This window comes from Rousettus aegyptiacus, unplaced genomic scaffold (genome assembly GCF_014176215.1).
Source record: "Rousettus aegyptiacus isolate mRouAeg1 unplaced genomic scaffold, mRouAeg1.p scaffold_m13_p_10, whole genome shotgun sequence".
NCBI lineage: Eukaryota > Metazoa > Chordata > Mammalia > Chiroptera > Pteropodidae > Rousettus > Rousettus aegyptiacus.
In genome coordinates this window covers 40357351-40384605 of record NW_023416285.1, presented here as the reverse complement: position 1 = coordinate 40384605, position 27255 = coordinate 40357351, and the positions used below count along the sequence as shown (strand labels likewise).

Sequence of the window (27255 nt, the reverse complement as noted above, 5' to 3'; positions counted from 1 at the left end):
ATAAAGATAACTGTAACACAAAAGTAGGTTAAGATAGGATATATTTAAATTCTTATTAAATTTAAAAATATTTTTGGCTGTTTTCTTATGTATATTTTGAATGTGATGCATACATCTATATTTCTCTCTGATATATATATTTCACACAGTTCTCTGTGTAACATATTTATTCCTGTGTAAGAACATATACAGAGAAATGTGAATAAGCCAGGTTGATGGAAAGAGAAGGAACTATACCAAGAACAGGGAAAAATTGATTAATCCTGATAATTATATAATAATCATGTAAAAAAAGGATGTGTTTTGAGATGATGAGTTAATACATTATTTTTTTTAAAAGCAGGAAAATGTTCCTTAAACTTCAAAGATAAAAATCTAATGTCATGTTCCCAGAATGACGCAACCGCATGGCAGGGCACCTGCCGACGCTGAATGATACTCCGAGACACCGTCACGGGGGTCTGCACTCTGGTGGTCCTCAGCTCAGAGTCCCTAATTCCCGTAATACTGACATGTGTTTACATTTAAAAGGGGGTACTGAATGCAACATGATCTCCTGAACCAATGTGCCAGTGTTAATTTCATAGCTTTGGCCTGGACCATGGTATATAAAATTTCACATTAAGATAGGCTAACGGACATGGGAACTTTCTGCACTATCTTTGCAACTTTTCTGTAAGTCTAAAATTATTCCAAAATTAGTGCTTTATTAAGAATTTACCTATTCACATGGGAACACAAAACTGAGCTGTGGTGATGTTCTTTCTGATAAAAGCACAGAGGGGAGTATACAAGTGTCATTTTAAAAATGCCCCACAGAGAAGTGAAGTCGTGACTGGGAGTTGGGCATGAGATAGGCTTCCACACGCTGGTGATTCCTAGTTCCTAGCCTGCATTGGTGAATACAGAGGTATGTTCTTTTTATGCTATTTCACTGAACCATACTTTCCCCTAAATTACCCTTCAATAAAAATAAGTTTAAAAACTTTCCTACTACTGCTAAAGGTGAGAATGAAAAGATGATGGGAAGGATCTTGGAAATCACCAGCACCTGGCATGAACAGTTCATGTAGAGGGGGCCCACAGGTGCAGCGGGGCTCACAGGCCCAGACATCTGCATTCGCGTAAAGTTCCCAGGTGATCCAGATGCACACCCAGGTCACAAACCACTCAACTACCCCAGGCAGCCTAAGTCACCAGATTCCTGGCTCTCTCTATCTGCTGTCCAAAGGCAGATATTCCCAAGATATTCTAATTCCACAACAGAAAAACCTCAGTAGGTTCTACTAACCTTACAACGCTTATCAAAAATTATCTATCATAATGCTTTTTTTTACCCTATAAGTAACACTGGGTTTTCCAACATAGATTTCATTCTTCTACTGCAGCACTAACACATTTGTTATTTCTTACTAAAAAATGGCAGATTATCAATTCATATAAAATTGAAGCTGGAGAGCAACTCTTCATTTTAAAGATGAAGAAACTGCTACCAGAGATATTAGTAACTTGTCACGAGTTTCTAGGGGTTGATAAATTAAACTAGATTTCTCCCCCATGGTTACCGTTTGGCTAGATGACTTGGATGCTTCATGTATAATTCAGTTCACTGTGATTTCTGCAAAGGTTTCTGTCAAAAATAATTCCGGCTGCACAACAGTACGACGGCAAGTGAAAAGAAGACAACAATGTACTTCACTAGATACTTGAATTGCACAGATTCCTTTTTAATGTGTAGAAAAATCAGGTAAATTAGAGAGAGCTTTAAGAAAACTTTTTAAGAAACAACAGTTTTAGGTAGGCAATTGTTAGGAAGATAACAGTCATGCATGCCAAAGCCACGTGATTCTTCCACAGGCCCCAAGGCGAGATATTGATGCCTTGCTTTATCAAGAATTCTTCGCCAGTACATCTGAAATTCAACAGAAAAAGAATATGATTTCAATCTTAGCATGAGTCCAATTTTTACTCAGTACAATCACCATTCCTTATTTTAAGAAGCCTATAGGTTACCAAGTCTTAACTAACTATCCCTTCATATAAACTAGGTAACAGCCAATGAGTGCTTACAATTCTGCTGGATACACAATGAACGACCTGCATGTAACAGTTTAGTTAATACCTAAAATAATGGAATGAGGTTAATATTACACACATTAAAAGATGAAGAGACTATGGTTTAAGGAACTTGACCAAGGTCACAGACTCACACTTTGAACCAAGCTCCCTCTCCAGATTCATTTGTGTCCAGATCTATGATGCCTTCAAAGGGCAGAAACACTTACCAAGTAATTTTTCACTCATTCCTTAAGGGGAAAACCTCAACTTTAACAGATGACATCTGAGGTCCTCACAAAGATGATCAAATCTCTATATACATGAGGGTTAGGGGCACAGACCCATGCAAAATCGAAAAGCCACATATAACTTTTGACTCCCTCAAAATTTAACTATATATACCCTACTGTTGCCTGGAGCCATATCAATAACATAAACCATCAGTTAACACATTTTGTATGTTATCTGTATTATACACTGTATTCTTTGGAATAAAGTAAGCTAGAGAAAAACGTTATTTAAAAAATCATTAAGAAAAAGTACATTTACAGTACTTATTGAAAAATAATCTGCATATAACTGAGCCTGTGCAGTTCATATTTGTGTTGTTCAAGCATCAACTCTACTTCAGAAGAGCATTTTGTACTATTATCCAAAGCTATTTCTGCTCCACTTGAATGATCATGAGGTCATGAGGTTTAGGATACCAAAAATGTGCCATGTTTGATTTCATGATGTCTCCTAAATGCAAGAGAAAGAGGCAAGTGCCAGGACTACGGTAGGAAAATGTCCACTCCCTTTCCTTCTGCTGCCCTTTTACCTCTTACTGCTGACCATGGGTTGGGCTCACCGGGAGCCCTAAGTGCGCGGATCCATTCACTGCACATAATCCATACAGTGCAGATACTGTAAGGACTTTGTAAAAGATCAAAGCAGCGCATTTCAAACTCGCAAGTTCTGAAAATCAAAACTCACACCCACAATCAAAACAGCAAAAGGATCTTTTAAAAGGCCCAAAACAAGCAATACATAAGAACAATTTCTCCAATGTAAATACAATTCTGAACATAGTAGAAGACCGAGTTGTTGCACAGCACCTTGACAAGCATTAGTGGACAAATCACTTGACAGATAAGAAAACTTAGGCCCAAAGAATTCAGTGTCCCTGCAAGGACCCATACCAGCTCTAAGCTCAGTGGCCTTTCTGCATCACACCACACAGTAAGCAAACCTGCTGACACACTGAAGGCAAACTTACATTGCAAAGCTACAGGTGTTGTTTGCTGTTACATTGAGTCCCGGGCAGAAGTTTTGTCCCAAAAATTCATTATGCTGCAAAGCCTACAACACAAGGGGAAGTAGACAAGTGGAAAACTATTTAAATAGTTTTAAATTTCAGTAAGTTTCCAAAGAATTATCACAATCGCATCCTCTTGGTTTAATCTTTATTGTTTCTGCAACAAACTATGTTCACATTTACAGTCTTTGTCACAGCAAAGCAACTAAAATGATTCTTCCTGGCAATCAAGAGACCTAGGGGTAGGACTTCAGCTTCTAAATCAAAGGAAATAAAGTATTTGGCCATGAGGTGAAACCTCTGGCTATATTACCCCATGGGTCCTTCCTCCTCTTCCCAATGTATAACCCATAAACACTATGATTTGAATGATACAGTGATACCCAATGACTATTGTGCATTTATGGTAACATTTTTTATACTGCTGTTTTATTCGAAACCACTTAAGACAGACAGTTTCCTTTGTATTATATCCTAAAGCCAATAGTGGCCGTGAATATTATATGGTTTGGGTTTTTCTTCTAAATTTGCTTTCAATATAAAATATGAATTCTAGGCTCTTATCATCCTATTGATTTCCCCACTGAACTAACTAAAAAGCAACTACATTTTTTTCCATCAACTGGTCAACCTTTTCCCTTCACTATGGGTCCTCTCCCCACCCTCTGCCCCTCCTCAAACAGAGTGATTGGGGAAAGCCAGGTGACAACCAAGGTGACCTAAGGCTTAATAGAAAAGTCTTCTTCATTGCTCCCAAGAGAAAATTCCTGGAGATTTCCACAGCTCACGTCTGGGCATGTGAGATGGTCAAGCTTTATTCTGGTTGTTCCTAGTTTGGGAGCAATGAACCAGTCACAGGGACAGGTGAGGAAAACTTACCGCATAGCCGTATCGAGGAATGCTGAGGTACTGAAGCCATGAGAGCCAAGGCACGATGGTTGTGAGATTGACCAACAGCCCTGAAAAAATCTACAAAAAGCAAATACCAAGAATCGAGACTGGTGGAGTGATTTCATGAAGAATTCTGGAGAACACCCTCCTTAAGTCCCCTACAATCTTTCTTGAAATTCACTCCACTACTCTAAAGACTTAGCATATCCTCTTTGCCTGTGTATACTTTTCTATAACTGAGGCTGTTTATGATTTTAAAGGAATGAAAATGTATATTTCATTTAATAGGAAGATCTTTGCTTGGTGAGGCTTTTGCTTTCTTTTTAAAGTCACACAATGGAAGGTCTATAAGCATGAATGTCCTAATCCTACAACCACTGTATGTTCCCACCAATAGACATACACAGGACATCCTGAGCATCTCCTGCCTCTATCTCCTTCCACAACTGTAGGCTTCATTATTTGCAGAGGTTTGCATTCTATCTCTTTACGACTTTAGGAATAACTTGGTGTTCAAAATGCATGCTTTAAATAACTCAAAACCTAGAGCTGTTACACAGCATGATGTCATGAAGTGCAGCATAAAATATGGCCAATAACATCATTTAAAGCTACCAAAAAGCAGTACTGCAACAGAGGCCCCAGGAAGGACCGCTCCAGCAACAGACGGCCACGTAAGAAGAGGTTCATACAGAACTTCTCCTAACTGGGACTCGGTTTGCCGGGATGGGCATAATAATGAACATGTTGCTGGTGTGACTGCACATTTTTTGATTTGACTACCAAGTGCTGAATATATATAACATCTCTCAATAAAATATGATTTTATGAGTAGTTTAAAAAGTTCTAAATATAAACCATTAAGTAATAAATTGAAGTATCTAATATATCAAACAAAATATTTTTATATACTGAAGGACATTTTATTTATTGAATGACATAACAGAAAACATACACAAAGTTTATCAACTTCTCATTAATGTTTAGATTGGTAGTATTCAACGGTATAGCTTGTGCTAATGACAAATTTTTAAAGACATGTACTTCTAGAGAGGACATGCATATTTAGTAAGTAGGCTAAGTATTCCTATTTACTTGATGTAGTATGGGGAAATGTGCTAACTGGTTCCCTTTACCTGTCGATTCATTTACATGTGTGCAAATTGAAGGGGCTTGTAAGCTTAGAATAAAGTAACCATTTAAAAAAACAGATACGTAGAAATATTGATATAAGAGAATGTCATGAACCCAGAAAGGAGGGGACATAACACTGTGTGGACTTTGGAATTTTTCAGTATTTTTAAAACATTCTTTTTCAAAATATGGGAGGAACCCAGGAAGGATGACCCGTGCCACATAAGTTCAAGGAGCTTTGCTTCTCCCTTGGAGAATGTCTGATCCAACCAAACCAACTCAGATGCTGGTTAAATAAGCCAGCAGTTCTCTAACAGCACTGCCAAAGAAAGGCAATTAACTTGTCCTTTCATGAGGGAATTTTTCAATCAAAGTTTCCTGGTTTTTGAAGTTCCCATTTATCAAGGTTTCACTACATGTCATAAGAAATATCTTTTAAAATCTCATTTGGAACAACATGTTAACTAAAGTTAAGGCATTATATTAGAACAGTAGCAAAAAAGGCTGGGTAATGTCAGGAAAAAGGTGATACAAGCTATATTTTAATATATGGCTTCCTTAATGTAAAGAGTCCCATTTATAGAATCCTCAAAACAGGTATTCCATGACAGGTACATCTGCAGGAAGGGACAAAAGAAAATAATTTCTTCTCAGAGAAACACAGCTTCTACTCACCATCATAAACACAAAAGAGATGGTCATGAGAAGATTTGCTACGGATACCACACTCTGACCTGCTGCTATGGCCAGGGCCATAGAACTGGCCGCATAAGCCACCATCATAAGAGTAAGCATCATGATGAAGAAAGCTCCCACCTCTGCTTTCAATCCTTAGGGAAAAAAGAGGGGTTAGTCTAACTGCCTAGGGCACTGCATATCTGTGATTCTTCACTGTACAAATAGCACTATAATATTTTGAGAAACTATCAGAATGAAAAAATTCATCCTCTGTTCAACCACCCTGAGTCACCTGTTTCATTGTTCCTTCCCCAAATAACTGCCTAACGTTGCCATACAGTTTTCTTTTTTATACTTAGTGCACAGGCACTTTGCCATGTATCACCTATGCTCCTTATGTGTCAGTAGTAACAATCTCTCAGCGCCTCAGCGGGAGAGCAGGAGGCACTGCACCTGGCCAGAATTCTACTGCCTTCTCTTAAAGAAGGAAACTTGTGAAGAGCACAGTCTTTTTACACTGACATCACCACATTGCTCAGTGTTTGTCGTAAGTGCATTAGTGAAGAACTGGGAAGATTGGGATATTGTGACCTCCCAGTAAGAAGCCTCACTATCTGAGGGACTGCCTCCAGGACCCAAGTCTCTGAGACTAAGTACTGTAGAGCTCTGGGATTGAGAAAAGGTTAAATTACAATTCATAAAACTGCCTTATAAACTATAATGGGCTACTATTATGGGTCAAACAACCTAATCATTTTGGAAAGCTATAAGAACAGTCAAGAGTCTGAGGATCTAGGGTCTATGCCCAATTCATGATATATCTCTTATTTTTAAAATGGAAGTTTAGGCTCAGTAAATCTTCTACAGTGTTTTACATTTCTGGTATGTATATCAGTGAAATACATGAAAATTCCAAGGCTTTGAGCCTGGGGTGAAGCCTAAACACAATACACAAATGAATCTTTCTATATCTCTCGCTCTCACACACATACCCACACATGTATGCATGCACACATCCATCCATATATACACAAGAATATAATTAGATAGGTAATAAAATATCCCACCTCCGGCTCCTCCAGCATAGTCTTGAATACTTCATGAATTCTTTCCAGGTTTATATGACACATATCACCTCTCAGTAACAAGTAGTTTTATGAATAGGCTTAAATGTTAGTTTGGAGAAAGTCTTGACAAAAATATCCTCAGAGAACAGCTATTTCAGAGTGTGCACAATAGATAGATGCTTCTTTATCTCATGGCTTGGTTTATACTTTTGGGAATCAAAAACATGCTTGCAAAAAGAAATTTGCTTTCCCTCACCTACCAGACTAAAGATACATAGTTTTTGTCTTATTGCTTACCTAACAAGAAGTATGTTATACAAGTAAATATAATACTTGGTAACATCCTCAAGAATAGTAAATCAGAGAACAGTTTCCCAAAGAAATAAGATGACACTCTGTAGTATCCACTGATATATTCATGTCTAAAAAACAAAAATTCATATCACACATCCCATATTAATTTAAGAAGGCACAGACCAGATGATTAACACACCTCTGTACAGATTTCTACTGCTACCAGGGGTTTAACAGCTGCACCTTCTCAGATCCTCCAGGTTAACCCACTGACTCCACCCAGTCAGCATCAGACACCATGTCAGGTGCATGCTTCCCCTGGGACACAGTCCCCACGAAGCTCTTTGCAATGACCCCTCCCTCTCATTACAGAACTCCCTCCTCAGGCCACCCACTCTGCCCACGGGGACCCTTCTCCAGGTAAAAAGGTTCTGCACCTCCTCCCTCTCTTCTGACACTGGATCTTCATGAAGAGCACTCAGTAGCTGATCTCAGTGGTCAGAGAGGCTTTTCTTTCTCTCAGCCTCTCATTATGAAGAAGGTGGCTCTTCTCTCCTCCACACCCCCCAGTGCAGCTTCTGACCACTAAACCCTAGTTACTCCTTCCATCTCGTGATGAAAGGAGAAAGCCACATTTCTTCCTTCAATGATCGTGCCTGACAACTGTACATCTTGTCAGCTATCTAATCCTATTTTTTCCCCTCTGAAGTCCTAGAACCCTTCTCTTCCAAACATCTTCCTCCCGGGATTCCAAACTCTTCCACCAAAATCCTCATTCTCTCTCTCTCTCTAATGATTAATTTCCTCAAATGTGTAAATATGGGCAAATCTCTTCCAACACTGAAAAACACAATAAACAAATCAGCCCACACTTAATTCAAGGCTGCCTTCTGGCTCTTTCTATTCTCCCTATAGTCTTTCTCATTTTTATCTCCCCACCTTCAATTGACTCTTCAACCCACTATTTTCTGTCTATCAAGCCCCTCAATCTTTCCTTGTGAAGGTCACCATGACGTCTTCTTGGGTAAAACAAAAGATCCTTTCAGCCGCTTTATTGCATGCCTTCTCTGTAGCATTTGCATTCGGTGCTATTTTCTAATCTTGAACCTCCTTTTTCCCCTGGTCTCTGGCCCCACGTGCTCATGATTTTCCTCCCTTCTCTGGCTGCTTTCTCTCTCATTTAACAATGATAATTCCTAGGAACCAATCTGTGGCCCAATTCTGAGTGTGACCAGTTTGACCAACGGTCCTAACACTGAACAGAGCTCATCCTGAAATAGAGATACTCACATAAAGAGCTTCTTCTCGACCACAAAGAGCTCTGCGGATGACATACTGCTGAAACACTGGTTGGTCGTCAGGAAGAAAAGCACCCCAGCTCTGTGATGAAAGAAAGAGAACAAAAGCACCGCAATCAAATAAACATTCTTAGACCAATTTCCTACTGTTGGGTGAGGGGACTGACAAACAAAATGGATGCAGTCAGGCATCCTCCCAGCAAGCCCTGCGGTTTCGGGCAGCCTTAGTTACAGAGTCCCAGGTGACCTTAGATAGTGTTCTGTACTACCTGTAGATTGTGACTGATTATAGTACCTGGCCTTCAGCTACTATCATGCACCTTGTTATAAGCCCCGCCTGTATGGCCTGGGGGAAGCTGAAACTGTGCCTGCGCCTTGCTGTGTCCTGCTATGGTTGAATAAAGCTATGTGGCATCTGCTCAAGGTTCCTCCCATATTCTTCCAGCTGCCAGAACTATGCTTGGGCTGTGTACTCCAAACCTGCAGAACACCTACTTACCTGTAAAACTCCTTCATCAAATACCTTATAATGTTATACAACTCTTCTGGTTAAAAAACAAAGGGAACTATGAGTCCCCTCAGGTCCACATCCTTGTGTCTCTACTGTCATGCCCCTAAGACTCCTTAGGACACAGTTTGAAATTCATGGTTGTGTTGCCAAGGATTGAACTGTATCCTCCCTAAATCCCTATGACAAGTCATAACCCTCAATGTGATTTGGAAGGTAATTAGGTTTTAGGTAGTAATGTAGGTAGTAATTAGGAAGGTAATTAGGTAATTAGTAAGGTCATGAGGGTGGGGCCCTCATGAAGGGATTATTGACCTTATAATAAAAGGAGAGATATCAGTGCTCTCTCTGTACCATGAGAGGACACAGTAGGAATACAGCGAGCCAGGAGCAGACCCTCATCAGATCCCGAGGATCTGGAATGTAGATATTCAGAACTATAAGAAGTAAAATCTTTTTTAAGCCACCAGTATGTGGTTCTTTGTTATGGCAGCCAAGCTAACGATTACATAGGTCATAAAAATATTATCACTTTGAATTTTAACTAACAAAAACATGAAGTACCATTCCTCGTGCATGAACAAAGATAGAGCCAAATAAATCCCACAAAAGTTTAAAATCTCTCTTAGCCACTTTTTAAAAGTTGAGTGAAAAAAAAAATGCAAAGACATGAGGAGACAAAATAAAAGACAGTGGAGAGAAACTCCTATCGAAACCTTATTATAGTTATTTATCACACAATCATCAGAAGAACCTTCATATTATACTTGACGACCCATCGCTAAAATTGTTTCCAGCATGCTCGGAAAGAAAACAAATCATGATTAAAGGAAAGATCAGTTTGTGCATGTGCTAGGAAAGGAAGACCATTAATGCTTCTCTCCAAGTGAAATAATTAAGGTTTAAAAAGTAAAGTACTCACTTCATTTACACTTTGATACAAATATGAATTTTATGAATGCATGCCAACATCCCTGAAACAGTGTTGGGTTTCCCTTCATAACCAATTTAATGGCCAATGAGGATGTGATTTGAAACTAAAAGAGATGAAGCAGCATATCATTTAAATGACACAAAAATATGTTTTAAAAAAGAATGTTAGCCCAAGTTACAGCCCTCAAAACCAAGAGTCTGTAGAAACTCGATAATTGTATTTAACAGCAAAAATAATAAAGAACAGAACATGGAGAACAGGCTGTTTTAAAAGTAAATGTTTATATAATAATGAATAAATGGAAAATAGCCAGGCCCAGTACACAAGCAGTATGCAATTTTCTAGATATGCAAAAAAGCCTAATATCAAAGGAAAATATTTCAGAAATACAGGACATGGCAACATTCAGCTCAAGTTTTTAAGTCTTTAATATAACAATAAAATAATATTCATAATGATTCTGAACTAGTAGATAGTAAAATTCCTTCTAAATCATGACAATTTATTTCATAGATAATACAGTTTTGTTAAAGAATTTAATGTATTCTAACTCTTTTTAAGGTGGTAATTCATGTATATAATATCTAACATGGATCCAAATACATTTTCAAATACCTTTCCTCTAAATACATATTAATTTGTTTAGCTATCACTACAACCCTGTAAGGTAAACCATTAGATTGAAGCTCATACTCTGCACAATTAAAACCCAGGCTGTCAGTTATACAGATTAGAGAAGGGGCAGAGAGGGCACCTCCTGGGATAACTCATTTCAAAAGAAGAAAGGAAACCACTGGCCTTCTGAACAATTTCCCATGATGAAAACTGGTAGCAACCTTAAGTCAAAAATACAAATTAAAATAAATCCAATCCCCTGTTTCTCCAGAAAACATTTGAAGAAACAGCTAAAGCTCTTCTTTATTTTTCTGGATTCTTCTAACGAGGTCTTTAACTACTAGAGGTCTAGTTCCTCTTTAAAATTCTAGTGGAGGACTGTTATCCCAACATTTTTATCCAAATGGTCCTGCTGTACAACACAAAAGATCCACAGGCTCTATATCTGTAACAGAGTGAACAGCTGGGTTTCTATGACTCCATCTTGGTCAGGCCAGTGTTGCACCCATGGCCCTCAGACTCAGAGCTCCTGCTTTAGGCATGCTATTCACTAGAGGAATTCTGCTTAAGGCTTGAGTTTTTATACAAATAGCCCCTCCCTTTTCCCCTTTCCTTGACATAAAATAACTCTATACTTTTTAAAGATGGATTTGAGGAACTACTAGGGCTCTCATCTTCTCAGTTAGTGCCTTTTTGATCAACAAACCTTTCTTTACTCCAAACTCTGATGTTTTGAGTTTTGATTTATTGAAGCATCAAGCACAAGGCCTTTGGACTAGTAACAGATCCTGTCATAAGTACTCTCTGTGCAGCAGGGTGAAATATGGGAACTACAAAGGTATAAACCATCAATTATAAGCAGGTTTGGAAATATTGCAAAGAACACAGCCCTCGGGGAAAGTAAAGATAAAAATAATGACAGAACTGTGGTAAGAACTGTCTTAATAATCTCATGTCAGAGGAACACTATCTGATTCCACACAAGAAATCATTTATTTTACCTGAGTGAGGACTTGATTTTTATACTTTTTCTTCCTTTCATAAATAATCATCCTTGTCCAGACATCAAAACACATTCAACTATAACCACTGCAACTCTCCTCAAAAATAAAATTGAGTCAGGATAGATAGATCAGAGACATCTCTTTCTCCTCCAGGATATGGCTCCAGAAATTTTTTCCTTTCTTCAGACAAGTGCTAACCATACACCATAATGACACAGAAAAAAAAGCCTAATATCAAAGTAAATACTAATTTCGAAAGTAAAAGTTTATTTTAGAAACATGGTACCTGGCAATAATTCAGCTCAATTTGCTAAATCTCACATCTAACAGTATAATAATGTTCATAACGATTCTGAACTAGTAGATAGTAAAATTCCTTCTCAATTGTTACGAATTTATTTTATAGTAAATAGTGTCTGTTAAAGAATTTAATGTATTTTAATTCTTTACAAGGTGGTAATCCATGTTACAGTTAGAAAAAACAGACTCCCATCTATCTCCCCATAGCAAACAAATCAAATAATAGAAAGGAAATTAATTCACAAGCAACAAAACAAAAAAATGGATAAAACAGTCTATGACAAAATTTAAAACTTCTGTGTGTCAAAGAACACTATCAACAGAGTGAAAAGACAACCTACAGAATGGCAGAAAATATCTGTAAAGTTATATCTGATAAGCGGTTAATTTCCAGGATATATAAAGAACTCTTATAGCTCAACAAAAATCCAATTTAAAAATGAGCAAAAGATCTGAATAAACATTTCTCTAAAGAAGACATAAAAATGGCCAATGAGCACATGAAAAGGTGCTCACATCACTAATCACTAGAAAATTACAAATCAAAGCCATGATGAGATACTACTTCATACCAATTAAGGTGGCTAATATAGAGAAAAGAAATACTAAAGTGTGGACCAGATTAAGGAGAAATTTAAATCTTTGTGCACTATAGGTAGAAATGCAAAATGATGTAGCTGCTGTAAAAAACAGGACGGCAATTCTTCAAAAAAAAAAAAAAATGATAGAATTACCAAATGATCCAGTAATTCTGCTTCTGGTGTACAGAGCATAAAAAATTGAGAACTTTTTGGACTTTACAAAATGAATTCCATGAAAGCCATGACAGTAGTGTCAACTGGCACATAACAGGAACACCCTTCCGAGTTTGACTGGAATTCCCAAAACCACAGAAATGGCAACGACTGCCCTGGATAAGCCCTAATCTGCAGGGGCCCATAAGCATAAGGATCCCACCTTGTAAGGTCCATAAAAGCTGAACACCTTAAATGGTGCTCAAGCCTGACCAGAGAGGATCATGGATGGTGCGCTGAGACCTAAAGACTTTCACCTTCTACCCATCGTAGCCACTGGCTTGGGACCTATGCACAGCTCTCTGAGCTGCCAGTCAAGGGAACGTGCTTTGGAGATAAGGACTCAATTCCTTTCTCTCTGTCACATAAGCCTCTGTACTTCCCTTCTCTGTGTGTTGTGTTTCCCTTCTCTGTGTGTTGTGTGGGTATCTGATTGGTTTATCTGAGAAGGTTCCACTCAATAAACTTGGCATTGTGGAAAGACACAAATGTGTTCAAGGGTGTTACTTTGGTAGCTGCTTTCTCTGCTAGCAATATCTGGGTATATATCCAAAAGAATTTAAAGCAAACACTCAGATATTTATTTGTACACCTATGTTCACAGCAGCATGATTCACAACACCCAAAAGGTGAAAAAAAACCTAGTGTCCATGGACAGATAAATGGATAAACAATGTGGGGTGTCCACATAGTCAAATGTTGTTCAGCCTTTAAAAGGAAGAAATTCTGACACATGCTACAACATGGATGAACCTGGAAGATATTATGCAGTAACCAAAAGACAAATACTATATGATTCTAATATGAGGTACTTAGAGCAGTCAAATTCAAAGACAGATAATGGTATAATTCATAGCAATGTGACTGTAATTAATACTACTGAACTGTACATTTAAAACTGGTTAAAAAGGTAAATTTTATATTTGGTATATTTTACCACTATCTATATGAAAATTAACTCTTCCATTCAGCTTTCAATTCACTGACTTACCCTATTCCTCAATTAGTCTTGTACTGGTCTAAAATTCAAACTCTTAATGAATTTTCAAAACCTTGAAAAAAGTAACAGCATTTTCTCAAAACCAAGGTCCAAATTTACTTACCTATTCTGAATTCCCATAGCATCACTTTTTAGGTCATAGAAAATGGCACCTATAACCAGTCCCAGGAAAATTGTTACAATGATCTTTGCAAAAAGAAAACGAAAAAAGAGTTTCAATTAAAGGCAAACCTCAACACACCATTTATTATAATATATGGCTACAATCAAATCTATCAAGACAGATAATTTAAACGGCTTGACCAAAGTCATTAAAATATAAAACATTGGAGTGCTTTCTAAATTAAAATTAAGAATAATTTAATTTTTATGCTGGGGAAACTGAAGGAGAACAAAGTAGACTACTAGAAAAGCTAAGATCCCTCCAAGTCCTTCCCCAGAATTGCCAGTTCAGGGTCCAGTTCAGCTACTGGACCTGGGAATACCACACAGGGTAGAATACCACAAGCGCTTAGCAGAGTCCTTTAGGGAATAAAATCAGATCCCAGTGGTGGAGTTCTGGCCAAAACTTTTCTCAACCTTTGAGTTAGTGAACATGCATATTTTGATACTATTTCAAGAGGTTTCAAGTGAAAACAGGGTATCTTTACTCTTAATATTAAAAATAAGTAAAAATTCGAAAGTGCATGTAACAAAATTTGTAACAATAGAATTCTGCATGATAAGAAGTAGGGGAACGCAAGGAATCACCCATGGGGTAGGGAGAGGGGGACTCCATGCCTGCATGGAAAAGTGCACTGTCATTGTCACCAAGCATTCATTCAGTCGGCTTTCCCTGAGGGCACCCAGGTGCTTCCATTACCCATTCTCTTGTCACTGCTTCTCCAGCGACCTCAGCCTGTAGGGCCCACAGCCCACAGTGCAGGGCTACGCCTCTAATTCTTTGCCACACACTTACCTACCCTCACTTAGTCTGTTTGATGAGTACTAAAAAGACTGAATAAACCACTTTGTTTTTAAGATTGATAAATGTCTCTTAAGGACACTTATATCAGCAAAGGGTTAAGGGTTATATTATGACACAGTTTCTTCAAGGAAATTCTACTTTTAAATTATATTAAATATAAAAATACAAGAAATAATTGATAGAAATAAAACATCCAAACTTGTACCTTGGAACCTTCAAAGTTAAAAAAAGAAATCTCAGTACTACAACAGTCAACAGTATCAAGACTTAAAGTAACTTGTCAAGCACACTTTTGGCACAAAGAAACCAAATTGGAAAACAGGATCATGATCTGTGAAGGTTATGAATACCACAGTCTGCAAAGAATATGATTTGAGATGGACTTCAAAATTCCTTTGCTAATAAGACAGTAAGAAATTTGAAAAAAAAAATCTATTACCCTTCCATATTTCAATTATCCTCAGAAAACACTTTATTTCATGTCAACAGACATGATGACGCCAAAACGAATGAGGACTCCACCAACATGTACGCACGTGCAAGCCTGTACTTTCACGCAGGATAACATTAGGAATATTCACACTTGTTAAACTGAACACTCCACATGCTTTGCTTCTCCTGTAGTCAAACTTGATATCTTTTACTAACAGATTATCAGTATTATCATTAGGATGTTCCCTAAAGTTTTCAAAATTCTAAAAGTATTTTCAAAGTCAGCTTTCGAATGTGTTGATAAAATGATTAATCCTGGAATATTTTCATGCTTTTACAAGGTGGGTCTATGTTATTCTTTCTTGCGTTAAGAAAGAGAAAATCATACAAAGTAAACACTGTACAACAGCAGACAAAGAGGTCTGTCTGCGGATCTATGTATCTGGCCTCTGCTGTGAATAGGAAAAATAAAATTCCCTGAATATGTGACTCAAATGTTTATCAATATTTCTCAAGATGACTTCTGAGGAATGTTTATGGCCATGACATACACAAAAAATTAATGCACAGTCAAATGTTTAATATGTTAATTAAAATGATGAATCTCTAAGAGATACGATGTTTTCCAAATCAATTTAAGGAAACCCTTGGCACAACAAATGAACATTAATCTTCTTATACAGATAATATATTCGTTCTAAGATCTTCCTAAAACTACCTTTGGTTAAATGCATTATCATAAGCGAAGTCTGAATCACATGAATGACTAGTTCAAACCCAAGTATATCTGTAAGACAACAGATAAAAGATTTATCAGCAGGGAGCCATAAATCATTTTAATAGCTACACATTCGAACACTTGAAGAAGCAAATGACATATGTGGAAGTTTAAAAACCCCAACCCAGGGGGTGGCTCCATAGAGTAGTGGTTAGCACGTCTGCTTTACACGCAGAAGGCCCGGGGTGCAGGCCCCAGGTGCGTGCCGCCCCACCCTCAGAGATCCAGCTCTTAAGGGGAAACAGCAACATCCATAGGGAAGGGGGGGAGTCGGGGGGGAGGGGCAATTAAAGAGGGGGAAGAAAAATAAATAAATAAAATAAGTGAAACCCCCAAACCAGAGGTTAGTAACAGTGTGTCACACAGGCCAAAGAGGACCCATCGCCTATTTATGTTTAGTCCACAAGAACGATTTTTAACATTTTTTTAAATTGTGGAAAATAAAGGGAAAAATATTCTTGCCACATGAAATTTATATAAAATTCAAATTTCACTGTTCATGAATAGTTCAATTGGAGCACAGCCATGTTCATTTGTTTATGGATTATCTGTGGCTGCTTTCTCACTAAAATGGCAGAGTTCACTACATGACACAAAGACCACATGGCCTAGAAAGCCTAAAATATCTACTACCTGGCCCTTTACAAAAAAGGTTTGCCTACTCCTGCCCCAAGCTAATATTCCAGTTTTCATAAATTTGTATTAGAGCTGCTCCCATTAAGCAGATGCTCAAGAAAATGCAATGTTCTATCCTTATTCTATGACACTGCCACTGCTCTGAAGATTGCTGGAATTCCTTTTGTGGACCTGACTTCACTGAGATAAGTAGGCTGAACATGCAACCTGGAGGCAGTAGGCCTGGGGTTTGCAGCTGAAGGAAGCCTAGCACCAAAGTTGCAAAATCGTTCTTCATTAGTAGTAGCTCCACACTCTAATCATGTCCTGCCCAGAACTACTATACATGTGACTTGGACAAGAAAATTATAAACCACTTTTAGAAGCAAGAGAAATTCATTTAAAAACAAACAAACAAACAAACAAAACCCGAATGCATAAATCACACTAAAGAATCAATTCCATTACATCATATCACCATTGACCGATGGCCAACTAGGTTCACCTGATTCGCTCACCAGACTATTTCCAAATAACATCAAATCTACTCTAAAAAAATTGAAATTTACCCCTGATTGACAGTACACAAAAGAGGTTATTTTCTGAGAGAAATGTCAAATAACAAGCCCCCAAAATGTTTGGAGCAGTTAGCAGTATATCTCAAAGAAGTATCTAGGCTCTCTAGGTATTAATACTTAGAAGGCAACACACTGAAGTATGAAAATTATGATGCACGGGGTAAGAAGTCAGTAATAGCTCATCATGTAGTAGTGAACAGAAATTCAGTTATCTAGTGCTCTCCTAATGTTAGAATCCCTAAATGAGAATTCCCACTCAGGCTCTTCCCGCAGAGAGACTGATACCTCCTACATTCAGGTACATTCCTGCACATCTAGATGAAGGCTTCTCTGACCACTTGATTTAAACACAAACCAGTCCCTTTTTCCTATCTCCCTTTTTCCTCCTCTCCTTTCCATCTCTCTCTTTCTCTCTCTTCCTTTCTCCCTTCTCTGCTTAAATTTTTCCATAGCTCCTTTTACCTTCTGCATTGCTACATATTTTATTTCTGTATAAATACAGCAGCTGTCTATCCTCATAAGAACATGTGCTCCATATACAGGGGTTTTTATTTTTACTCATTTTAATTACAGCTATTGACAAACTCCCAAATGTAGCGGATGATCAATAAGAATTTGTTGAATAAATCAGAAAATGAACATGCACAGCTACAGAAAACCTCAAGTGTGGCTAAATAATTCCTTTACTTCGCTGTTTTTGAAAACAATTTCTCTCTACAAAGATTATCCATAACAGCTTGTCTAAATCAACAAAAGAATCTGAATTAGGTACTCCAAAAACCACTTTAAAAATGTTATCTCTATGTTAAAATTTAATTGTTTTGTTTTATTGACTGATTCCACATTCCACCCAAAATGATAAATAATGAAAGGGTAGGTAGTAGACAAGCATAATCATAAAACAGATTGTATCAGAATTTAATGTTCCTGCTTGAGTACTTACAGCATAATTAGAAGGATCTGATTACCTGAGCTATAGAGGCCTGGGGATTACCCAGTAAGTTTTTGAATGAACGTCTGGAAATCCACCTGAGTTGATGACAGAAGGAGGTGGCATAGGTGATCTCCTTGAAGGCTATGCTCTTCTTCTTTATCTGCGCTTCTGAGAGTTGATCTAACTCAACTTCCATTTCTCTGAAGAAGGTGGAGGTACTATAAAATTGGGCTAATTTTTCTATGAGTGGCTTATCTCTCTTGGAAGGCTTTTCAGTCTCCTTGCCTTTGTAATAAAAGTGGATAGAGGAAAACATTAACAAAATGACTGACTTAGCCTATTTTTCTAGGCTAAAATTGAGCATAAAAAATTTTGTGCTCTGTCATTGCTTTACACATTAGAAAAATATAATTATTGGCCTGACTACTTCCATAAACTGTGGATACAGCAAACCAGCTGACCTTTCCCTAACTATAATATGTGCACCACGATTCTTCTCAAATAAACTTCTATCCTTGGGGAGTAGTAATTCTTAACCTAAAACCTTGTCTTTGCTTTCTGCTATGTGTAAAAGCATAAACTGCCAATTCTCTTATTGCGAACACTTTATAAACAATGAGTGTATTTTTTAATAGAAAACTCCTCTTAGAACTGACACTATGAGATAAATGCTCATTTATAAATTAAATCAGAAGCACTTATAGCACTCCTGGACAACAAAATCTGTGTTGACTGGTGGTATAGACTGAATGGTTGCGTCACCAAAATTCGTATACTGAAACCCAGTCCCCAACATGATAGTATTTGAAGGTGGGGACTTTGAGGGGTGATTACTTCATGTCATGAGGATGAAACCCTCATGAATGGGATTAGTACCATTATTAAAGAGGCCCCAGAGAGCTCTGTCCCCATTTCCACTATGTGTTGAGATAATGAGCAGATTGTCATTTGTCTATAACCAGTAAGCAGGGCCTCAAGAAACATTGATTTGCTGGTGCCTTATCCAGACTTTCCAGCCTTCACAACTGTGAAAATTGAATGTTTGTTGTTTAAGTCACCTAGCCTATGGTATTTTTGTTACAGCAGCCTGAGAAAAGCAAGATAAATGGTATCATCGAACAGCATTAGTAATATAAATTCATAAATCACATTCTAATGAGCTACCACACTGCTACACATCAGCCAATTCAGTTAGGTGACAATCTGTGACTCTTGACAGGTTCACATACCTTCACCATCTTTGTCTTCTCTATTTAATAGCACAGCAGAGGAATCTCCATTAATCACATCCAGGAAGAAGTCTGCAGGGTTGTTATAGGGCTCACAGTGGTGACCTACAAAAGAAGGCAACTACGGTACATAGGCATGATGGTCTTGGAAGATACTCATCTTCTCTCTCTTCCCCCTCACCAAGTTACCCTTTCTTTTTTGTGTATTCAGTCACATAATATGTTAACAATTCTTTGTCTCCTGGAGAAAAACATACTCCAAACCAAGCTTGGATTCTCAGAAAGCCTTACCTATTGTAATTCATAAAATAGTTATCAATATGCTCTGGTGTTTATTAGTATTTCTTTTGAAATCTAAATATAAGTCTAAGAAAAAAAAAAAGTTGCAAAGAAAACAAAAAGCTGTAGGTAGGACTAATGCTCCTTAAAGCAAGGCATCAAGCAAAGCCAGCACAGCGACCGTTCTATTCTCTGGGTTCACCTAGGCACTGCCAGTATCCCACTACAGCAATGGTTCCTTCTCCATCAGCTAAATTTAGGTCCAAACCATCATCTATTATACTGCCGTAATTCCAATATGGAGAACAAATCACTAGAGCAGCATTCTCATGAGGACATGACCAGCATGGCACACTCACCTGAAGGCTTGCCTTGACTTCTTGTGCTTGATCGTCTGAACTCAACTTGGCCTATAGTCTGACTCTTAGATTCCTCTCCCCTAGACTACCCAGATCCATGTGTGTTTGATTATTTTAAATGATAGAGTCAACAAAAACAAATTTTAAAAGATAGAGACTATTTTAAATTATAGTTGGTCATGGAACATGATCTATAATAATTTCCAAATAGCTCTAAAATGAAGTAGACTGCATAAACTATAAAAAATATTATATCCATCTGAAATAGAACCAGGAAGCTCAGAAATGTCAGAAATGTTGGCCCATCAGTGTCAAACTCAGGAATAGCCATTCTATTGACTGGTAAGACACTCATATCAACTCCAGGTCTAAATCTGTATTCTGATGTTACTAGAAGATTAAGCGGCATCTCCATGACCCCTCATAAATGCAGACCAACATCCCATGCAAAGGGAAAAACTGATCTGTTGTATGATCAAGAAGACAAACGATTTGGGGGTATTAGACCTTTCTAAAAATGTTCAACTGACAGATAACTGCTATGAGGCCAATGTATTTATTGAACTGTTATGAAAAAGTCACCAGAACTGGGAAGCAGAACAGATATAGGCCCAGTAGAAATAGTCTTACATATACACAGAGTATGCATGCATACTCATTTAGGACAAGAAAAAGACCTAAATAACAGTCAGTGCTGTAAATGAAGGGAAAAAAGCAACAAACTGACCAAACATACACTCGAGTGGTGAAACCCATAATACATCCACTCAAAGATTAAATGGAACTCTAGTCTGTTCTCTTTCAATATTATATTAATGAAGGATCTCAGTGCATGAAAAAGGCAACCATACCAGTGGATGCAAAGTACCCCAAGGCCTCCTGAGCAGGCCCATGAAACATTAGTCTTCCTGAGGCCAATAAGGTGAGGCTATCAAACAACTTGAAGATGGAATAACGAGGCTGATGAATGGAGAAGATGATGGTTCGGCCCTGTTTAGACATCCTAAGTTAAAAATTGAGAAAATAACATGTCGTTAAACATCTGAAATGTGCCAGCGTTATTGGTTATACTGAGCAATTAAGTTAGTTGTCTATGCAATTAAGTAAATATATTGAAATAATGGGAGCCAAGTTTCTCACTGTCTGAAAGGTCACTTATAAACATGGAAAGGGTAAAGATAAAAACAGTACTCAGGTGTTAGTTTGGAATTGAAAATATTACTATGAACTTATGGAAAACATTTTTACAGTAGAATGTGAACTAATATATGAGGAAAGAATGATGCAAACAGAAAATCGCACTAGTACTTGATACAGAAAGAGTTGTTAGTGCATGCTAAAACTGCTGGGTGGACATTTGAAGAGGAACAGGATATTGGCATTACATCCAATTATCTCCCCTGGAAAAATACGGATTAATTACAAAGGGATAACTAGCTATTTCAGAGCAGGTAAACCCAGCAGACACGCACATGACCAGGTGATGGAAGTTAACATCACCCAGAGCCATGCAACCCCTGATGTTATACAGCCAAGAACACATCATCCTTTCTGTGGCCTCCCTGTCAAGAATTCATGGCCTGATCTAGTCACATAAAAACTTACTGGCTGGACCCAGGTTGAGGGCCATCCTATATATTTAGTCTCAAAGACAAACAAGGACATGGGAGGTAAAAAAAAAAAAAAAAAAAAAGAGTAAAGAGCTGCTCAGGCTTAAAGAAGAGAATTCCTATCTGAAAATTATATAATTGTATTAACCAATGTTACCCCAATAAACTTAAATAAAAAAATTTAAAAAAAAAAAGATATTAAACACATTAAAAAAAAAAAAAAAAAAAAGAAGAGAATTTCTGCAGAGGAGCCTCAGACACAGAAAGGAAAAAGAGACACTTCTGGATGGTGGCAGTGCTATCAATGTGACTTCTTGCCTGGGAGGTATATAAGACGATAATGTAAAAGAAGTGTCCTTATATTTTGGAGTTACACTATAGTGTATTTTTGGGTGATGAGAAATAATGTTAAAAAAAAAAAGAGGAAAAAATGGGTGTGGATAGGGGAGAAGCAAAGGGAGAGCAAAAGCAGTTAAATGCTAAGACTTGGGGAAGCTAGGTTAGGGGACATGGGATTTCTTTGCATAATTCTTGTACTTTTTCTGTAAAGAGGTAATTAAGGCTGAAAAGTCCTGTGGATGAGCCTTAATCCAATAAAGACTAGTTCTTACAAGAGGAGATCCCAACATGGACACACTCAGGGAAGATGAAGTAAAAACACACAGAGAAGACAGCTACCTACAAGCCAAGAACAGAGGTCTCAGAAGACACAATCCTGACAACACTGTAACCTTGGACTTCTGGACTCCAAGACTAAAAAAATTAATTTCAGTTGTTTACATAACCCGGTCTATGGTACCATATTTTGGCAGCTCAAGCAAACTAATACACTAACCAAGCTCTGCTCTCCTTAGGTCACTGGGTTCCATCCCTCTGGCCTCTTGAGTTCCAAACACATTAGGCATGAGCTGCCTCAGGACCACTGGCTGTTCCCTCCAACTAGAACTCTCTCCTCCCAGACATCTAGGTCTTGCTCACAGCTCAAACGGCACATCACTGAGGTCTTCCCCGACCATCTCACTATGTAATAGGGCACCCACCACCCCAACACAGCAGTCCTCCCTACACTTTCATCCTGCTTCATTTTTCTTGAAACACTTGTATTTGTTAATTGACTGATCCTCTGTCTCTTAGGTTCACTGCTGAATCCCCTGCACCAAGAATACTGCCTGGCACACAGCAGGTGATCAGATAGTGCATAAATATTAAAATAATGTTCCCATAGCATTTACCTCTTCAGGAGCAAAAGGACAGCATTTGCTGTGCTTGAGTCTAAGCCAGTCGTGGGCTCATCCAGGAACAAGATGGAAGGATCAATAATAAGCTCCATTCCAATACTAGTCCTTTTTCTTTCTCCCCCAGACACACCACGGATAAACTGAGTTCCAACCTAAAACACAAATATTATCATTATTCACAATAACAATCATAGCCACTATAGTTTCTTAAGCTCTTAACATGTGCCAACCCTATAAGAGGCACTTTATCTCACATCCTCATTTATTCTGAACAGCAAATAAATGAGTATCTTGGAGAAGAGGTTGGTTTCTCTTTAATTAGATGAGTAGAGTGAGGCTCAGAACAGAGCTGGTATGTGTCTAAGCCTCATATGAAGACCATGCTTTAAACAGTTCTACATGTTCCTTACCGAGTCAAATATTTAGTTTTAAGATTGTATGTTAGAACTTACAGACATGGCCCTGACTGTGAAATCACAGTCCATAAGCGAGAAAAGATATGAGAGAAAACTATGAAAGTATCCATAATTAGTCTTCTTGCACTTCTCTTTTTCTCTCTCACCAAGAAAAATCCTCAGATGGGCTTACAAGAAGAACTGGGCCTTGGCAGCTACAAAAGTTCACTTTCTGCCATTCACATTAGCACCTCTTAGATTACCACAAGGCTTCCCAAACTAACCCTGTCTATATGTTTAATGCATGGCAGAAATCCTGACTCATTCTTTTAGACAAATTCAAGGTGATTTGCTCAGTCTTTTCAACCACTCAGTGTCACTGTGTGTGACTGGGGGAGGTAGAAGACTTTAGGGGAGGCAAGAGAGAGGAAACAATTCTGATAGCAAGAGTCTTCAAGAGATAATCATTAAATGTAACTCAGGTCCTTTATTATATCCCATAACACCTGAGCTATTAAAGTCATTTTAAGACAACCAGAGAAATGTGAATGAATATGGGCTCTATATAACTGATATTAAAATATTATTAATTTTGTTAATTGTTAATGATATTGCAGTAATGTAGGCAAATGCCCTTATTTTTAAAAAGATACATTAATATTCAGTGGTAAAATTTAATATTTATAAATTTTTAAAAAATAGTTCATAGAGAAAAACCTGAAGACATTATTGAATATTTAACAACTGGAAAATCTAGGTGCATGTTATTTGTAATCACACCATATTTTAATTATACTACAACGATATTATTACTGTAGTAATCGGACTATTCTCTCTACATTTCTGTTAGGTTTAAATTTCATAGAAAGTAAACATTTTTACTATGGTGTTTCAATCAATTAGATCAATGAATTCTAAGAAGTCATCAATTGCCTTCAGCTTCTTTTCCCTGGAAATCCATGCAAGGAACTCAGGGCAATGGCTGCCCAAAGGTAACAAATGGAAAGCACTTACTGGAAAGACAAAATCAAATAAACAGAAGCCAAACACTCATAAAACCAACAAAAGTGGTAAACGGTAGCATCTCAGAGTTATTCTTTCAAATAAAATAAAGCAAAATACATTTTACATAAAAGGCTGTCAGAAAGTATCAAATAAAGCAGTGACCAGCAGAATACTGCCATTTCTCATTACTCTATGGAAGAGATTTCGCAGGGGGATTAAACTAGAGCCATGACAATCTAAGAAGTTCATCTTCACCCAAAGCTTCAAATGTCCTCCCAGCAAACCTTCCATACCTATTTATCAACTGGAAAGTTCACTCATTCATCTCAATTAGTCTTCCTGATTCTGCACAACCCATATAAGCAATTACTTTGTCTCCCTTGCCCACAGCTGTAATCTATAAAACCTAAGGGAGACCAGTACATGACAGTCTGCAAGTGATACTGGCCAAAGGAAGCGGGAAGAGAGAAAGGGAAGGAAGACAAAGTGCCAAAAAAAAAAAAAAAAAAAGGTAAAAATGGTATAGAAAAACAACTTGGATGCCACAAAAATTAGAAATAAACCCTAATTTGACTGAATATAACGTTAGAAGCCAAATTTTAGCACAATGAAACATACAAAGCAAGATCTCATGCATTTTCATCATTTATGAATTCCAGAAAGATACCTCCAAAGCACCAGAACAAAGTCCCCTGGAGGAAGAGAGGAAGAATGGCTAAAAAGAGGAGAAAATAAAAAGAAAAGTTAGTGTACAGATACTGAATGAGACTAGACTTAAACAATTAGTGTGGAAGAGAATCAAAAGCTGTAATCACAAAGCAAAGGTAACAAATGGAAAGCAGATTATCAAAAGCTGGTTTAAAGTATGTTGGTTCTATGCCTAAGTCATAGAACCAACAGGAAGCATACTAAACTATCAGCCATGGTACATGCTCACACAGAAACAGGAGAAATCTAAGCAGGGGCATGTGACTTTCCAAAGAACACTTCTACGTGCTAGACCACACTGCCATTACTCATTTCCAGGATTGAATCATTTTTTTACTTTACTCTGGTTAATTTCCACCTACATATTATGTAACTAGTCACTTTTCTATCAGACATGGAAAGCACCCCACTTTTGACCACTCGCATTATAGAAAACTTCTAAATAAATTATATTCCCCCCCAAAAAAAAATTTACACTATTACACAGGAAAGGTCCTATGCCCTGTCAATGTTACCATCCATTTTTCCACCTTACCTTGGAATCTGCCACTTTAGACAGACCTAACTCTTGAATGACTATGTTAATCCGTTCATTTTTTTCCTGATTCTTCATAGTAGTTGGAAGCCGAAGAGCTGCTGAGAACTGTAAATTTTCTCTCACTGTCAGAGTTCCCATCACGACATCATCCTTAAGGCGGAATGGCATTTTAGCAAAACATATCAGGTCTTTTCTAGTACCATTACTCTTCAGTGTAGAAAACTTAATCCACATAAATAATATACTCAAGGGAAAGTTCTAGCTAATTATGAACCTGTAATTATACAAATTATAATAATCCATATACAGATAGATGCAAAGCCTGAAAAAATAATTTTCATTCAGAATCTGTACACCCAAATAGAACACAAGTAATTATAACTATTACTAGCAGACAATTACAGACTGCTTTTCACAAATATTGTCAAAATACTTTTCTAAGCAAGGGGAAGGAGAAAAGTGAAGGTACGGAAAAAAGTAAAACAGCAGTATCTTTCAGGAATGTGATGACTAGAATTGCTAACGTTGCCCTTACAAGGGTCATATTCCATAAGTAGCATTCATATCACTTTCCTGATAAGGGTCATACCCTATGCCCTGTGCCTTTCCATTTAATACTACATGTTATGGGAGATTATCAAAAGCTGGTTTAAAGTATGTTGGTTCTATGCCTAAGTCATAGAACCAACAGGAAGCATACTAAACTATCAGCCATGGTACATGCTCACACAGAAACAGGAGAAATCTAAAATGCAAATTCCCAAATACTTACTTGTACCACATAACCTGAGTTACATTTGAAATTGGCAGGTCGAGGTGCTCCATTTATCAAAACATATCCAGATAATCCTTGTGGATCTTTCCTTGCAGCTAAGATATCTAACAACCTACAAAAAGGACAAATATGTGGGTACTAGGCTTATTGGAGTGATCACTTTGTAAGATATATAAATGTCTAATCACCATGTTGTATGTACATCTTAAATGAATATAATATTGTGTGTAACTATAATTGAAAAATAAATTTTTAAAAATATACTTTTTAAAAAGGGTATAGATTTTTTAAAAAAAAAAACTCAGGCTATATGTTTCAGCTATTCAGAATCCAAATTCTGTTCAAGTTAGAAAATTAACTGATCAAGAAATTCTATGTTTCAACTATTATTATATATTCTTCTAATTCTTGTCTTTCATTTTTAACTCTATGCTACAATAAAGCCCCAAAACATGAAAGCACTGTTGGCTGACCCAGCACAGAGATCCCTAACTGCCCTCCAGGCTGTGTGACCTTGGGAGATCAAACACAGGCAATGTGCTCAGTTAGCTGGGACTCAAGCCTTCACTTATGCCTTCAGCTCCATCTCCCCACTTTGAGTTTCATCCCCTTCCTTTTCTGCCTCATTAGCTCAAATTCACAGCTGACCCCTGTGTGCCAACCACCTTATCACGTCCTGTCAGTGAAGATGACCTAACGACTCCCTACTCCTCCGGACAGAACCATGGCTTAACTGCATGTACTCCATAGCACCTACAGCAGGCTAGACATGCAGTAATGCTCTACAAATACCTGCTCTCCTAAAAGTGATCTTCAAAAGCACATTAAAATGGCAAAGAAAAATCTTACTGATGCTCTCTGCTATACTCACGAAGATTTGCCTCCACCTGTGGGTCCCAGAATGGCGTTGAGGCCAGGTCTCATGATCCCACTGTAAATGCAG

General features: G+C 37.7%; 2 protein-coding genes across 9 annotated transcripts in view; both read right to left on the bottom strand.

Annotated features, from left to right (window-relative positions):
- Positions 1-27255, bottom strand: part of LOC107518949 (broad substrate specificity ATP-binding cassette transporter ABCG2) — a 123707-nt gene that overhangs the window by 77429 nt on the left and 19023 nt on the right. The window lies entirely within an intron of this gene.
- The window catches only part of LOC107518948 (broad substrate specificity ATP-binding cassette transporter ABCG2), a 106238-nt gene continuing 80689 nt past the window's right edge, over positions 1707-27255 (bottom strand). For 5 of the 7 annotated variants that reach the window (XM_036227717.1, XM_036227720.1, XM_036227719.1 and 2 more), the window contains 15 exons: positions 27184-27243; positions 26310-26424; positions 25535-25687; positions 24959-25006; positions 22886-23043; positions 20895-21046; positions 19406-19510; positions 18211-18461; positions 13976-14058; positions 8710-8799; positions 7423-7547; positions 6056-6210; positions 4235-4324; positions 3317-3399; positions 1707-1912 (listed from right to left, as the gene is read on the bottom strand). In XM_036227717.1, the coding sequence (XP_036083610.1) occupies positions 1765-1912; positions 3317-3399; positions 4235-4324; positions 6056-6210; positions 7423-7547; positions 8710-8799; positions 13976-14058; positions 18211-18461; positions 19406-19510; positions 20895-21046; positions 22886-23043; positions 24959-25006; positions 25535-25687; positions 26310-26424; positions 27184-27243 (1816 nt within the window). In that variant the 3' untranslated portion in view covers positions 1707-1764. The remainder of the gene's footprint in view (positions 1913-3316; positions 3400-4234; positions 4325-6055; positions 6211-7422; positions 7548-8709; positions 8800-13975; positions 14059-18210; positions 18462-19405; positions 19511-20894; positions 21047-22885; positions 23044-24958; positions 25007-25534; positions 25688-26309; positions 26425-27183; positions 27244-27255) is intronic. The other 2 variants (XM_016161099.2, XM_036227722.1) reach the window with 2 other exon arrangements.